The following is a 16,598-nucleotide window of genomic DNA, read 5'->3' on the forward strand; positions in this document are numbered from 1 at the left end:
CAACAACACAAAAGCCAGCACGCGTTCCTTAATCTCTTCTAAAAGATCCGAACTAACAAGAAAGGGTAGGTCTTTCTCATTTCTTTTTCTTACAGTTTTTTTAATTAAAATTTTATAGGCTATTAAAGGTGGAGTTGTGTAAAAAACAGCCAAACTTCACAGAAAGCCAAACGGGGAGTATTTAGGACCTTTACCCGTCACAAGCAACACAAGTCTGAAATGTTACTGCTCCACAAACACCACATCTCTCTACTAGAGGTTACCGATTTTAAAGGAGTCGAAGCAAAAGAGTAGTGTGAAAGCTTCCATTTTGTTCCAACATAAGGAAGTCCACTGCATTAACTCAAGCTGCCTTCATCAGCAATGTAAACTTAAGACAAATGCTTACAAAAGGCTTCCCAACTACTAGTATTAAAACTCAAAAACAGTGTTTATCTGCAGTCTCAGCTAATTTTTAAATGATTAAACGATGTCAACTGAATTAAGCATCTGACAGAATATCTTGACACTGAAACTGGCATTTATGTCCAAAATATATGTTGTTTCCCTTAACAAGCTCGATTCAGCAGCCAACTCCTTTCAAGGGCATGATGTGGTTAGTTTATTCAAAAGATCTGGTTCCTGTTTACAGCTAGATCAGCTGGAGGACATCTGATGATGAACATGGGGAAAGAAATCTTTCTTAAAGACACCTCAGCAGTATCAAAGCCAATCATGTTCAATAAAGCAATCCTAAACATGTAAAAAAAATAATTTCAGAAATATTCTCTAGGGCAGAATTTAAACACTTAGAGAGAAAATATTCAGCTGTATGTATTTTACAAATGTGAAAAATTATCACTGCTTACCAGACTGGAGGCAGTAACTTCACTGTATAGAAGTCCAAAAGGTACAATGAGGAAGTGTTCCTGCTCAGAATTTACTCTGGCCTAAGATAAGAGTAAAAGCAAAGTTATTGGGAATATTTTAATAAAGCATACAAGAAGGCCCAAAAACATGAAAGTTACTTTCAATTCCTTAGTATGGAACAAGCAAGTATGACAATAGCATATGCAATACAACTTTCACGTATGCTGTGACAGATGGTCAACACCCTTAAGCCACACTGAATAGAATCAGATGGTAGGTACATGCCAGCTGTTCAGACTGGTGGAACACTGCTAAGTCCTTGTGTTCTGTAGAAAACACAACTAGATAACTGTAGATAAAAAGAATGATATTGTGATAAATGCAAAAAGGTGTTGCATTTTTTTTTTTTAAGAATGAATTTACACTCCAACTGTATTTACATTCCAGTAAAATAGAAAGTATAAAAGAAAAAGTAAGAAAATATAAGAATTTGGCCAACAGATTTAAAATTTCTTGATGCTGAACAGGGTTTCACTACTGGTCCTGGGGTGCCATGTGAGATAACTGAGTTAGTAATACAAAAATAATGCTGACTTCAAAACATTCACAACTCAGAATGCAACGGTTTCAACACTGTACAATGAAAAGTACTGGACAGATAATTTAGATGTTTCTCAGTGGACAGTTAAAATGGAGAATTAAAAGAAATAAGTCATGATAACAAAACTGCTCATTTCAGAGATCGGGCCAGAAGTGTGTTTCTCAGAGCCCATGGAGATCTTTTAAAACAAATTGTTTAGATACAATTTTATAAAGTTCCATACTTTACTACTTGTCAATATAGAGTGATTGAAGTTTGAAGGAAGCTCTGCAGGTAATTTCATCCAACCACAAATGTTCCACTGCCTCAAAATGCACCTACTTTTTGCTCACTCAGGTCTTCTACTACTTTCAACGTTAAATGGATATGTTCTTCCTACTGCAGGAAAATAAATTTTTTACTAAGTAGTTGATCAGTATCCTGAAAGTTTACAAATCTGCCTTCCTTGATAACCAGCTGATTACGTGCCATAACACACGAGCCTTGAACTGCACCAGCTAGTTCAAGTTAACCTGTACTTTTATGAATCACCAAAATAATTCTCCATTGCAGAATTTTAAATGATCTAGAAAATCTTTTACTTAATTATGCAAAACAAAAAACAGGTATTATTAAAATGCCCCAAAAGCTAATGAGAAAGCTTGAACATGAAAAGATAAACAAACAGCAGCATCTCCCGAACCATCCTACTTCAGGAGTAGATCCAATAAACAACTTATGCCCTCAAAGCAAACCAAGACCAAGTGAATGAAGTACTTGCAGTAAACCTGCTGTCTCAAATTCTGCCTAACCCTGGAGGCACCCAATCCTTTTACTTGACATGAAAGCTCTTGGTAACTGTAATTCTGCTTCTGCGTCAGGACTGCGCCAGTCTGAACATTTCCACACACAGATTGGTAAGGATCCAGAAAAGCAGAGCTATTGCAATCAGCCCTCTCATATTCTCACAAAGCCTTTCTCCTCCATCTTATACAGTGACATCCCTCACAGAAAGCTGTTTTCATCTTTTTATTCTATTTTCCAAGAAGTACACTAGTGGCTTTTAACTTCAGTGCAATCACCTAGAAATTAGAGCATCCATTCACAATAACAGAAAACCTGGAGTCAAAATCCTGCTCTGTATCAGGTGATAACATCTGCCACATTCTAAAGAGCACCTTACTTCCACAGTACCACTTAATATATAAGCACACAGAACAAACATGAGACTATTCTGTAAACGCAACAATCTTGTTCTACATCAACTTCTCAAGGTAAATTATATCTCTTAGTCACCTTCCAGGTTGCTATTCACTGGAGGAATCTGTATAAGAAAGTTAACTATCACTTGTGATTGCTGGTGACTCTGTCCTTTAAAAGCAAAGTACATCCAAAACATTTCCAACATCTCATACTCCAGACGCCCTATCTTCCAACTGAACTGCTAACACATTATCTAACTGTATTATATCAGCTCTCTGTGCTTTCCCTCCTTCTCCTTCGTAAAAGAAAACAAACTTGATGCATTATTTCCCAATTGCATGGTCTTAGTTATGCCTCTAGGCACACAGCTCCTCATTACACTTAACTTTATACCTAAACTCAAATATTCCCAGAGCTAAATACGACACTAGAAAGCCATCTCTAAAACTGCTTGCCTGCTATTCTTATACAGCATTAATATTCCTTTTACAAAATCAATTATCACGTCATGTATGAAAAAGCAGGGGGTGGCACAAAGCTGTTTACAAGAACCACTATGTTGGATACGTTCCCTCAGTAAAAGAACCAAATGGTCGAATCAAGCACTGCCTGATTCTGCGCCTACTCATATCACTTATTATCTTCATCAGTTCATAATATACCTTGAAATCTCAAAAAGCAGAAATAATTAAATTACCATATTTCATTCAGATTGCAATTAAAAACTGAAAATACATCAAGGACCACCTCTACTATGTGGAACAAAACCCTACAACAATCCAGCTCTGCTAGGAAAACAATTGACTTTAGTTGTACACCACAGCTGTGACTTCACTCATGTTGATCGTCCTCCTGGCACATAAAAGCTCCCTGATTTGACCTCCTTGTCATTCTTATTATGGATGCCAGCGATTACTCAGTCACAAAGAAAACTGTTGGCATGCAACATTAAGCTAAACAGTCCGCTCATGTTCTGAAATACTATGGTTTCTTTTACAAAGAAGTCTGTAGAGAATTGTCAATGAAATTGAGTAGTATTACAAATGAAAAGATGGCTTAGCACTTAGAAAATGAAGACATCACCTTGCAGAATAATACATAAATTACTCAAACCATTTAAGATACTAAAAGATTCAGTCTTTTAAGAACCTTAAATTTCATTGTAAGACTTTTCACATACATTCTCTTAAGACTCTATTCAGACTAGTAGCTGACATCCAAGCCATTTCAGTTCTTATTCTTGAGATGCAATGACTAATCTCTTCACTATTATACTGCTTTCAATACCACTTTGCTCTTCTTCCACACAAAGAGAAAAAGACAGATGAGGGAGGGAATCAGTTCACTTGTATTCTAAAACAATTGGTTCAGTTCTCTGTTGATTCAATACTCACTGTTATATGATTGTAAATAAGCTGAGACCAGCCAAAGAGATCTGCTAATCTGTAGAAAGCTGCCAATTTACATCGTAATAACTTCTCCCCTTTTTCATAAGCAATGGAATCAGACCCCCTGAGATCATTCACTGGTGTCACCATGCCAAGGCCTGAGAAGAGAAGAAAGCACAAGGCAGTTGTGTTCAGTGTCAGCTAGAACACAATAACAGCCATTACAGTTAGAATGGTTTTTCTTGCTAGTTAATATCAACATATTAGCCTTAGAAATGGAAAGCAAGATTTAATTACTATAGTGTCGTAATGTATGTTATATCAATATAATTAAGATCTCTGACAAGATCTCAGGTAGAGCCAGCACAAGTTTCCTTCTTTAATGTTCATTGGGGTAAAGGTGGCAATAAGTTCTTTAGTAAAATCCCCCCCATCAATCTCATATAAAATACAACTATTCATTGATAACACAGAATTGTAACCTCAAATATTCCACTTTTTGAGACAAATGGGTTTTTATCCCTGGAAAGAAGAATTACACACCTAGTGAGGTCATTTAATTAAGAAATAATAAATGCAAGCTAAATAGAGGAGGATTATAGTAAAGCATTACAGTTACTTTAGGTCTAGTTACAGTACATTGAGAAGCATGATTCAGAGGAGCTGTGATAAAACAGAATCTGCCATGACACAGTCTCAACTACAGATTTATTTTGGAGCACATGCAGGGATTTTTATTATCCTAACACAAAACCTGTGTGCACATATTCACACATACTTAGGTGGTTTCTTCTTTTCATGTGTGTGTTTTTGGGTTGTTTTTGTTGGTTTTTTTTTTCTGCTGATGTTTCTTTTCTCACTTCACAGAAGAAAGCTGTGAATAGTATTTCAATTGCAAAAAATAGTTTCCAAAGACCTTTGCTGTTACCAGACTATGACTTGAGTTTCATCTTCCTGTAGACAATCCAGCTGATAAACATTAAAACACTTATATTTTCAACTAATGTTCACTTATCAGGCTTATCTTTCAATTAAGACATTCTACTTTAGATGGCTTTTGATATAAGTCACATTCACAAATTACACTGTGTATCACCGTCATTTAGAAACGAATCCATTTTCTGTTTGCAGTGTTCCAATGAGAGAACGGGGTAGTATCTGAACTTCACAGAACACAATGACACTCACAGCATTCAACACTGTCTTCATTTTAAGCCTTTCAGACAAGAGAATTCAACTATTCTACGTTCATGTGCACTCACTCATGTTTAACGCAGCCATTCCGCCTTGTGGTGCTGCTGGGTAGACATTTGGCACATTTGTTGTCATAAAATCCGCAATCTGCTGCAAAGCCAATAAACCTGTTGGATTCTTCCCCTTCTTAAATTGTTCCTGGATCATAGACTCCAATTCTTCACAAAAAGCCTGCCAACAGGACATTGCATATTGTAAAGCACATACACACGAACTTCAGCTTTTCGAACACAGTTTCTATATAACGCCTGAATGAAAATGTGCTATAACTCTTCTCCAAAACAGCTCAGCATAGTACTACTGGGTGCACACTTTCATTTGAAAATGATGCTGTCTATAGCAACAGTGATATGGGAAACTTATTTTTTTGTAAATGGAAATTTCAATATTCTCTCTCCAAGTAACACATGCAATTTACTCCAAAGAAAACAAAATCTGGAAGAAAAGTAGTTGGAAGAAAAAGAATATACCAGTGTGGTTCAGAGGGAACTGACTCAAGAAGGCATGCAGGAACACATGCCCACTGCATCTTAAAACAATACTTTACTTTGTACCAGTGCATGCTTGTGTTTCTTTATCACTGGATGAAGGAAAACAAGATTGGTAGTAGATGCTGCTTTTGAAAAGAATACTGAAAATTGAAATAGAAGTATTCCTATCATTAGGTAAATTATAAAGCAAAGAAGTTGGTCCCACATGAAAACCAGTAGATAATCCACCACAACCCTATTCTTGTTGAAGACAGGTCATAACACATTCTGTATCTAAAGTCTCCCATCAGTTACTATAAAAGGAATAAACTTTATGAAATAAGCTTTGTTATGTGCACTTTCTCCATTAGGAAAATATCTATAATCCTCAAATTATTCAATACTTCCAATTGTGCACCTTTTCTGGAAGAGATGTATGATAATATTCCTGATGTCAGATGACAAAAAACTGAACACAGGACAGAGTTGGTTTGCATAAGCTACTCGTAGGAGAGTTACTTGATTTCAATACTTAAATGAATGTTAAAATACAAAACAATTTAAAGAAATGTTTTACTGTAAGTACATAGATGATATGAAAAGAATGCTGAGTGATTACATACAGAATTCTGAAACCAAGTCTGAGAGGCTTCTTTATGAGCAGACAATAAAACTTCAACCAGATAATGTGAGAAAAACTGGGCTACTAACTTTAGAAGAAAGTGAAAACAATAGAGATAATAAATTCATCGCTTCAAAGATGGAGCATTTTCTTTTCTTACTGGGCTTTGAAGAATCATGGAGACTCTCTTCTTCTGTTCCATCATGTTAAAATCCTGGCGAAGGTCAGGTGCCATATTCCTCTCTCTCAAGTAATCTGGATTATTTTCATCAACTCGATCGAAATATCTCTCTTTATGAGGGGCTGTTGTTGGAGGTGGTGAGGTCACCACCGCTGCACCAGAATCACCATTCATAGTACGGCTTTATGGAACCTGAGGACAAAGATGAGCAAATTAAACAAGGAAATAATGGAGAACTCAGTACGTGTTTCTTGTTTCAGAGAAAAAGTTCAAATCCACCTACAGTTAGCATGGCCTCCCAAACTCAAAAGCACTGTTTCTGCAGTTGAATAGCAATAACTTAAAGAAAAATGGTGTTAAAAGATGTGACTAGAAACGTAGGCTAATATACATACAAGTTGAATGTACTATGTGGATACATGCTACACAAACCACCATGTGAACTTCCACATCCGGCTCCTGAAGCTGACTCCAAACCGTGGTTTTCCAAAGCTCAAGTCTTTCAAATCTTGTCAGACACAGAACTGCAACAACACATGATGTCTACATCCACTGTAATTTTTTAAAATTTCAGACATTTAAGTCAATGAAATGAGCCCCCTGGCCTGGGCTCATTTCAGCTCTACATGTAACGAACAACTGCAGGTATCTACCAGAAAGCCTGAAAACAGCTGGCATTGCTCATCCATGCAGCCTTCTTTCACTCACAAGAACCCCTTTGTGTAACATTATCCCAGTTTTCACAGCACATTATAATCTTCATTCAAAAATGCTTTTTGGAAGATTTCATGAAGCCTTCTAAGATTAACAGTTTGATAAAGCAGCCCCTGCAACACCTTAAGACTTGGATCTCTTATTCCTAATCATGTATCAAATTCAACTTTTTCAGAAAAGATCATTTTCTTTGCACATCACACATGATTAGCAAAATGTCACCAATGCAAACTGTACTTCACAAAACTGCAAATATTAACTCGTTTGGCAAGCAGCAATAATGTACATTACATGTAAAATATGCCAAGTTGAATTCCCATACCCTCGTGGTATTTAGCAACTTTACCAATAAATGTGCCAAGTGAACCTGCAGGTCTTTTCCTGCAGGTATAGGAATAGATAAAGGAAATTCGGTAGCTCCCTGCCCCACTGAGATCAAACAGACTCATTTCAGTTATACCAATTTAGACCAGGGGCTCAAACAGGAAAAACTTGATCTCAGCTGCTCATTTCATTACACACCTTCAGTTTTGCAAGGATTTGTACCATCAGAATCTGCAAGTTACTGCAATTCTTTTTCTGATGCAGCAGGAGAGATTGTATGTATCATCATCTAAATTATGATTCTCCTTCTGCATGTTAGAGCTGGTAAATATTGACACAAACTCTATTCTAAAATTTTCTTTAGCTTCTTGTCTTGAATTGTGCTTGCCTGTGAACTGGATTAGGCATTTACTTGCATATTTATTAGCTAAAACCACCTCAGATGTGGATGCACACAGAAAAAGCAAGCTATTTTGAAATGCAAAATACGTTGAACAAAATCAGTGCAGTGAAGAAAATGATCTACTTTGAGGCATTAGAATCAGTAGATCTCATCCCCTCTAATTCTTACATTAGAAAATAGGTCTGCCTGCCATTCCAAAACGCAGTGAACAAATCACTCACCACCCACTAATGCATTCTACAGCCTCTTTTCTGAGCTCTATTACCAATCCCAATGCCTCTGACTCTTTTTTGTAGAACAGCTTGCAGACCCAAGCAGGTCCTCTGCAGACCCAACCACCCCCACCATGGCCCAGCACAGACCCAGCACATCTGCGCTCCTGGCTCCATGCTACTCTCAGCAACCTCACAAAGGCAATCCCCAAATGGGACCACAGCATTGCACTGAGCTCCTGTTATTCCTATTCTAATCTGGACTTTGAGAAGGATCTGGAATGCAATAATCAACAGGAAATTCAGCATTCATCTCTAGGCAGTCCTTTTATAGCAGAGGTTAAATATCCACTTCATAGCTCAGTCCTACTGATATCCACAATTACTGGCATCTCCCCATCACTACGTAGTCTTAAAAAAATCCCTTTTAATATAACTATCACAGCAATTGTTGATTTCAGTGTTACCTACTGACAAGAAAGGTAATGCTTTTTGAATTACAAAATAATGTGCTCAACAACATTTCACAGAAGCCATTGAAATTTATCCACGAATTTCCACAAAAACCGTCTGAGAGGAAGGCAAATGGGCTCTGCAGTGACACCTTCAGCAACGTGTGCGTAGACAAAAAATAAAAGGAATCTGAACAGTTAAGCAGAGCAGACGGGGAAGTCAGATAAGCTGCAATGGACTTTTTGCCATGCTACTTGTTGTTTTTGGCACAAGTGTGTCAGGGACACCACACCCTTAACTGAAAGCCACGGCTGGAAGCTCAGTGCACAAAAACCCTTCCTCTGGGAGCAGAAACTTTCCAGCAGAGAGCTGTGGATGCCCCATCCCTACAGGTGCTCAAGGCCGGGTTGGATGGGCCCTGGGCAGCTTGATGTGGTGGGGGCAGCCAGCCCATGGCAGGGCTTGGGACTGGGTGGGCTGTGAGGTCCTTCCAAACCAAACCACTCCACGATTCTATGATAGACCATCACAGGGAACAGCATCCATCACTAGGGGCAAACCCGTGAAACTCACACCACAGCTTACAGTCACCGAAGCAATTAAATCCATTTATCTCATATACGTGTGTGCATAAAAGCTATAAATTTCTTAAAGGACACTGCATCAAATGAGAGAACTGCCATCAAGCCAGTTCTCAGCGTATGGGACTCACTGGATGCTGTGTGCACAGCTACGGTCAGGAAATGACCGTCAGGAAAGCAGCTTTATACTACTTACAGTGCATTTACAGACAACAAACACTGCTGAAAAAAACATTATGAAATTATTATTAATATTTAGGATTACTTTTTTTTTTTTTCCCTAGAATTATAACTAATGAGAGAGTTGAGAGTTTCACCTCCATTCACCTAAAGAGGAAGCGCTAGGAGGTTAAACTAGAACAAAAGAAGAAAGGTTTGGAAGAGGAATGGCACAAAACTGTTCCTGTTAACAACCAGAAAGAAGAAAAATGTCAGTGTTTTATACAGCTTATGCTCCTCAGCACTCTGTAAGGAGAAGCAGACGATGCACTTCCAGTTCGATAATTCTACACACATTAAGACAGCAAAAGCCAATAAGAATCCGCAGTAACTCAAGGGCACAGTAACATTTCCAAACTAAAAAAATACAGATTTTCAAAACCACAGTGCATTTGGGAGGAGATTCCCTGTAGTCAATAAACACATTCAAAATGTTAATATTGCTCCTAATAATACCGGGAAGTTGGGATACATATCTCAGACTTCATAGGTTCAGTGTTTCTTAGCTTGTAGCACCATCATGAATATCATGATGGACCTTGAGGAGCTCTGAAATGGCTCACAAGAAGCTCTCAGCTAAGGCAGATATCTGCATTTCTTGGAGGAACACTGCAATCTCTTAAAGGTCAGGTGGCTTTTTGTTGCTGGGGAGAGGCTGTGCTTTTTCTGTTGTCTTTTTTTCTTTTCAATTATTATTTTATTTTTGCTATCACAAATAGCACTCACTTGTAATGAGTTATTTTTGTTCCTCCACATCCAAAGGAAAAGTATTTTTGCTGAGGCTGCAACCAGACAGGACTTGATCTAATCTAAGGGCTTGCTGCCACCGAAGGACCAACCACACCCCTTCACATCAATGCAGATCAATTTGAGTCTGCTGAGGCCAACTGAGAATAAGAACACTCTCTGAGAAGCAGGAAGGAGTTTGTGTCAAAATAAGGGAGCTCAAAAGACTTGAACAAAATTTTAAACATACTGCTAGCTCTACAACAGCACGTGCAAAAAGAAACCCACTCCATTCTCCTCCTTAAACAAACAATAAAATCAGAGCTGTACAGTTATTTCATTTATTTTTATTATTACTTAAGTTTAGAGTTATCTGATCCAAAATCTTGCAAAATCAAGTCATTTCAAAGAGAGAAAAAAAACCCTACAGAACAGAACACCAAAAACTTAGAATCATAGAATGTGACTTGTTCTTGTCCTGGCAGCTTACAAATCCCCTGTGCAAAACGCTCTGTGAGCAAAACACTCGTATGGAAGCGTGCGTCCAATTGGAAAGTGAGTCAGCAGAACTCTTCTCGGCCCAGAGCCACCAGTACAATTCCAGTCACTGGCAAAGAAGGCTGAAGCACAAGCTGAACAACGATGTAGTAATTTGCTTTGCACCCACTTGTTTCTGATGGTTCCTCTAACAAGTTCTCTCCTCTCGTCCCAGAACTCACAGAATCAGAGGCGTTGAAAGGGACCTCTGAGATCCCCCAGTCCAACCCTCTGCTAAAGCAGGTTGCACATGAAACCATCCAGGAGGGTCCTGAATACCCAAGAGAAGGAGACTCCACAATCCCTTTGTGCAGTCTGTTCCAGTGCTCTATCACCTGCAAAGTAAAGAAGTTTTTCCTTCGTGTTTAGATGGACTTTCCTGTGTCTCAGTTTGTGCCCACTGCCCTTTGTCCTGCTGTTGGGCATTGCTGAAAAGAGCCTGATCCCATTCACTTGCCTGTTTGATAATTAAGCATTGATAAAATCCCTTCTCAGCCTTCTCTTCTCCAGGCTGAACAGCCCCAGGTCTCTCTGCCTTGTCTCATGAAGGAGATGGCTCCAGGTCCCTCATCATCTCTGTGGCCTCCTGCTGGAATCTCTCTTAGAAGTTCCCTGTCCTTCCTAAAATGGGGACCCCAGCACTAGGCAGAACTGTGGCACAGAAAAAAGGTTTGATGAGAAGTTCCTGGAGGAGGGAATGTGAAACAAATGGAGTCGGGGAGCTGTACAAAGCTGGGGCACACAGCAGGAACTGGCGAAAGGGAACAGGGGAAGGCTGGGGTGACGTGCTGCTGCTGGCAGTGCCACTCGAGGTCACCAAGAAGCTGAGCCACACTGACAGCACCAACACCAGGCAGCAGGGAAATGGTCAGGAGTCTGAACACCCACCTACAGACAGCAAGGATCCATCAGCATCTGTGCAAAGAGTTGCTTGCAAGGTTATGCTATCACTACTTCACCCCATATTCTGATGCTTTCTGTATTTTTAACAATTTTCATTTACTTGAGAATAAAATTTGTCCATCTTGCTCCCTGAAAAATTATTTTACCAGTATAATACAAAAATGAATGATTTATTGTTTGCACTACACTTTCCATCATGTTCAGTGAGAACATTTTGGCACCAGTGACATTGGATTTGTTCTTTCCATTTCAAATGTTTCCTACTGAACTCTGAAGAGGAAAAGTTGGCGCTATCTTAGGAAGTGCAAGAACAAAGAAAGTAAATCATGACCGTACTTCTTAACAGACAATGTACTTTGCATCATGAATAACCAAATTATTTTCTTTACCAAATGTTCCTGGCTCACGCATCTTCGAAATTTCCACTGCTTTTTGTTTTTGAGCAGGAAGAGACTACTTCATGAACACAAACACTTCTTTATGTTGTACTGAATGAAGGCTCCACCATCCCAGTCACCAACAGAGGTGCTGCCAGTTAAATACTGGATTCTCAAAATACAGAGAGAACCAACTGCATGCTTATCTCTCTAGAAATGTTGTGTTTCAGATGTATAATATGCCTTAGTATCTATGACAGTAATTTAAGAAACAAGCAGGATGAGAGGAAAAGGCACTTCCAATTCTTACATTAAAACAATCTCTTAGAATGATTACAAACATGCAAAAAGCCAATAATCTAGTTCAAATTCAAGCAAATTCCATGTATTTATGAAACAGGACAGCTTTAGGGAAAAGATCAGCAGGAAAAGTGAAAGAATGTCACTGCTAAAAGCTGTAGTCACAGCACAGTCTCAAAATTGGCAATTCAGACTAAGGACCAAACTAAATGTATTATTTCAAACAAAACACAGCGGTTTATAGCAGACTCAATTCACTGCAAGATTACTCTGAGCTTAGCTTCTGCTGATGAGCTCTGGCTTTACCTGTCTCACTGTAGCCAGCTCATGGGAAGAACTGAAACAAACCCACCCAAATAAAAACCTCGAGGTCCTTCCTTATTACCTGGTCACAACTATAGCAATTGTTCTATTAAACCAGATAAATGCTTCTAACAGACTAATGCCCAACTGCACAGAATGCAGAGCTGCTTTAGCTCTAAATAAAGATAACACTTAAAAAGACAAAGACTGTCATAAATTGCTTTTCTTTTGAAAGGAAGAAGATTAAAAAAAAAAAAGGCATGACTCTTGAAACTGGGAACTTGCATTTCATGATGGACAGGACAATTTCTCCTCATTCTTTCTTCTCAATCCTAACTTTCTGCTAAGCAGTTTCTTTTAGCTTACATGACCAAAAATGTTTATTCTGCAGAAAAATTACCTTGCTTTCATTTCTTGGATTCAGTAACTTTTTCCAAGTGATTCTGATATTGCATTTCTGGAAAGGTTCGGTGCATAAATTCATGAATGACTAAGGACAGAGATGGCAGAAAGCAGGCTGGATAAGTCTCTGGGCAACTGATCTAGCCTGTGGATGTCCCTGTTCATTGCACGGGAGTTAGGCTACATGACCTTTAAAAGTCCTTTCCAACTCTAAAGACTCAATGATAACATAAGAAGTGATACTGTTCACCTAACAGAAAAATTCCCCCTACGTAAACACCTTGAACCAGGGGACCACCTGTGGTCACGATGGCTGCTTCTGAGGACTTTGGTTGCCCCTAGAATAACCCCTTACAGTTCAGTGAACAACACAGGCTTCAGGATTGAGGTTCAGAATCATACCATTGCTTTTCAGACACGTTTCTTTTATGAAGCTGTTTCTGCATTGGAACTGACACGGCATTTGCTGCTCACTGAACTTGGGCTTAAGGAGACATCAAATAAGCTCACACTGCCAAATAAAACCTGTCAAATACCACAAGAAGCTGATCTGTATGCAATTTTGTTTTGAAAACCCAAGTTCCAATTCAAGAACCTTCTCAAGTAAAAACCTCAGAATTACCAAATTAAGAACATAATACAATAAAACTCAGCTGAGCCCAGCTAATGCAAAGGAGTACAGCCAGAGGTGAAAATTATGCCAGAATTACTCAGTGTTGAAAAGGCAAGATCTGAATTCTGGAGCAACCATAAATGACTACCGGGAGGTGCAAAGACAGTGCTGTGACCAGACAGCCTACTGTAATCACCAAATAAAATAACAAATATCAAGCAGCAAAATTAGTTTCCCTAACCTTGAAACAAAAATGCTGTTAAGATATAAATTCTGGTCCTTCTATACACACTTCAAAAAAGGACATGAACTACTACACAAGTGCAGTGGCTACAGAAATGAAGCAGAGGGTAAAGGACTACCTCGGCAGGATGAGCAGCTCCACCTGTCTGGGTACACAGAAAGATGAGCTGCTCACAGGGCTGTGAGCGCCTGTCTGTCCTGCCAAGAAAAACATGGAGAGATTTCATGCTGGAGAGCAAGTGTCAGATGCATTTAGCCTTGAATCAAGATGGAAGTTTCCTATCCACAGACACTGGAATCCTGTGTCTTTGCTTCATGAATCTTTTCAAAATACAAGCTTTAATCCAGCTTCCAGAATACATCTTACTGTGTCTGTGCTGAGATCAAAGTTCTGTCTGCTTCTGAAATCTCTGAATCTGCTTTCTATCTTAGGCTTTAGGAAAAAAAGAAAGTTCCTACATGCACAATGTGCTCATGTTATTTACTGCATCCAAAGCACTTCTAGTGCCTCCTGTTTATTCATACAGCACCTTATCCTGAGGGTAGGCTGGTGAATGTCAGGCAGAAGACTACCAAAAATCCTCTTTAATCCTTCTCTTGTGCTCAGGTCACACTGATCTAACCTGTGATTAGGACTTTCCATAAGATCAGGTAGGGCATCTCTATCTCTTTTTAATGAAGTGCAACCCTGCCATCAGAATAATTCAAGTTCCTCTTACCTAACCAATCTCAGTGACCAAAAGGGTGCGCGTTTCTGAATACCGTCACTTGTCTCACTGGTTGCTCTAATGCATTTAGCTGTTTAGTTCAGAGAATTCCCTAGGTTCATTTCACTTTTGTGTTTCCCCCTTTTTATTTTTAAAGTTGTGTGAACAGCCTGTAGAATAAAATTGGCTGTAGTAGACACAAGGTCTCTCTGTCTTTTGTCTTACTGACAAAACGATAACGTTTGCTGAACAGAAAGCAGTGGTGAAAAGTGTTTTCCTAGCCCTGCTTAACTGCTGCATTACATGTTGTCACTGATGTCATACAGGATCAGCTACACCACCCCCCAGTATAACAGAGGAATAGCTGTCATTGATTTTCATTTTCATCTTTTAATTTTGTCAAAAGCATCTGCAGCCAGTGCAATGCAACATTAATTTTTTTTCCCCACTATTAGTATTCATGGATGGTGGTAACACCAGAAAGCTAGTGTACATTTACTGCAGTAAGGATCACAAGCCCACACAAATAAAGAGGTTTAACCCAAGTCCTGTTATTTTTAGGTTTCTGTGAACCCACATGCACTTCCCAGGCCTCGCGTTGAACTCGCCAACAAAGCTGTGCCCACACAATTCTGAGCATAGGGCAAATCTGAGCTCCGGCTCTCCTAAGGGCAGGGCCCAGCTTTATGCCATGGGTATTTAGAAAGCTTGAGACAAACCGATCCAAGTGCCTGACCCAACAACAAACACTGGTCTCAAAATGAAGTTAATAGCTGCTAGACTTTCAATTCCAAAGCTAATTGTTGAAACCACAAATGCATACATCATTTAGATTAACAGAATGGCTTGGGTTGGAAGGGACCTCGAGGATTATCAAGTTCCAATCCCTTGTCACAGGCAGGGTACCAACCTCCAGATCTATCACCAGACCAGGCTGCCCAAGGCCCCATCCAACCTGGTTTGGAACACCTCCAGGGACAGAGAATCTACAGCCTGTCTGGGCAGCTTGTGCCAGCACCTCACCTCTCTCTCTGTAAAGAACTGCCCCCGACATCCAATTTATGAAGGGAAGAGCCCAAGCTGGCTGAAGTAAAAATAGATATTTAATTTGCCAGTGTAATAAATTGGAATTAAAAAAAATCAATCTACAGTTTTAATATGCACACACCTGAAATCAAGTTTTCCTGGGAAACAACAGATCTGAAGACATGAAAGATCCCAAATCGCTCAGTGGTATCCAGGCAGTCCCTTGGAAGGAAAGCCATCTGCTTACACAGAGGTGGCACTCATCTGAGGGCAGCCTGCTGCTGCCTCATAGAACTGCAAGCCCAAGGAGATACACAGTCACTGCAGGTGGCTTCAGACCCAGTACAGAGGACAAGGTTTTACCACTGTCCATCAGTAACTTGAGGGCTCTTCTAACACACCAGGTGAAGAGGAACAGTGAGGGTTCTTCCCCACTGCAGAATAGAGGCTGCAGCACTGCATGAGAACCAGGGAGCTCATAAGCAGCTTCAGGCAGAACCATAAAACAGATGCAGAAGACTCTTGTGCTTATTTGAATGCATGACTGTACAAGTTACAGGTTCCCTAAATTACAGTGGGCTGGGTGCAAAGACCAAAGACTGAGAAAGGGTACCTTTCTTCTTCCTTCATGATGTTCTGTGACCCCTCTGCTGTGCAGTATGATTACACTTTTCCTATATAGAAAATATTACTTGTAAAACCCTAATGGTACTACATTGGTTTTGTTTTAAGTAAAGGAGGCTGGACATTCCAAAATCAGACACAAAAATCTACCTATTTTAAAATGTTTTGGAAACAAATGGGTATGCCAGATCAGTGTCCTGGGGAAAAGAAAATACCAACCAAAAAACCCCACCCACACACCCAATGTTATCATACATATAAAAACATTCTTGCTTTAAAATATTAAACGATTGTGAACATCCACTACTGTTGATGCCACCAAGACCCTGTGCTTTCCAAAAGCACTGTGAATAACAAAAGCTTTTCCAGATGACAAAGAAATTC

At 39.4% G+C, this 16,598-nt stretch overlaps 1 protein-coding gene across 10 annotated transcripts in view; it reads right to left on the reverse strand.

The window, feature by feature from the left end:
* ADD1 (adducin 1) overlaps positions 1-16,598 on the reverse strand; it is a 56,334-nt gene that overhangs the window by 21,750 nt on the left and 17,986 nt on the right. For all 10 annotated transcript variants that reach the window (XM_090139718.1, XM_031588308.2, XM_031588309.2 and 7 more), the window contains exons 2-5: positions 6,527-6,739; positions 5,283-5,445; positions 4,027-4,178; positions 849-929 (exon numbers count right to left, since the gene is read on the reverse strand). In XM_090139718.1, coding sequence (XP_089995844.1) covers positions 849-929; positions 4,027-4,178; positions 5,283-5,445; positions 6,527-6,721 — 591 coding nt within the window. In that variant the 5' untranslated portion in view covers positions 6,722-6,739. The remainder of the gene's footprint in view (positions 1-848; positions 930-4,026; positions 4,179-5,282; positions 5,446-6,526; positions 6,740-16,598) is intronic.

Source organism: Phasianus colchicus, chromosome 4 (genome assembly GCF_987193195.1).
Source record: "Phasianus colchicus chromosome 4, bPhaCol1.hap1.1, whole genome shotgun sequence".
Lineage (NCBI taxonomy): Eukaryota > Metazoa > Chordata > Aves > Galliformes > Phasianidae > Phasianus > Phasianus colchicus.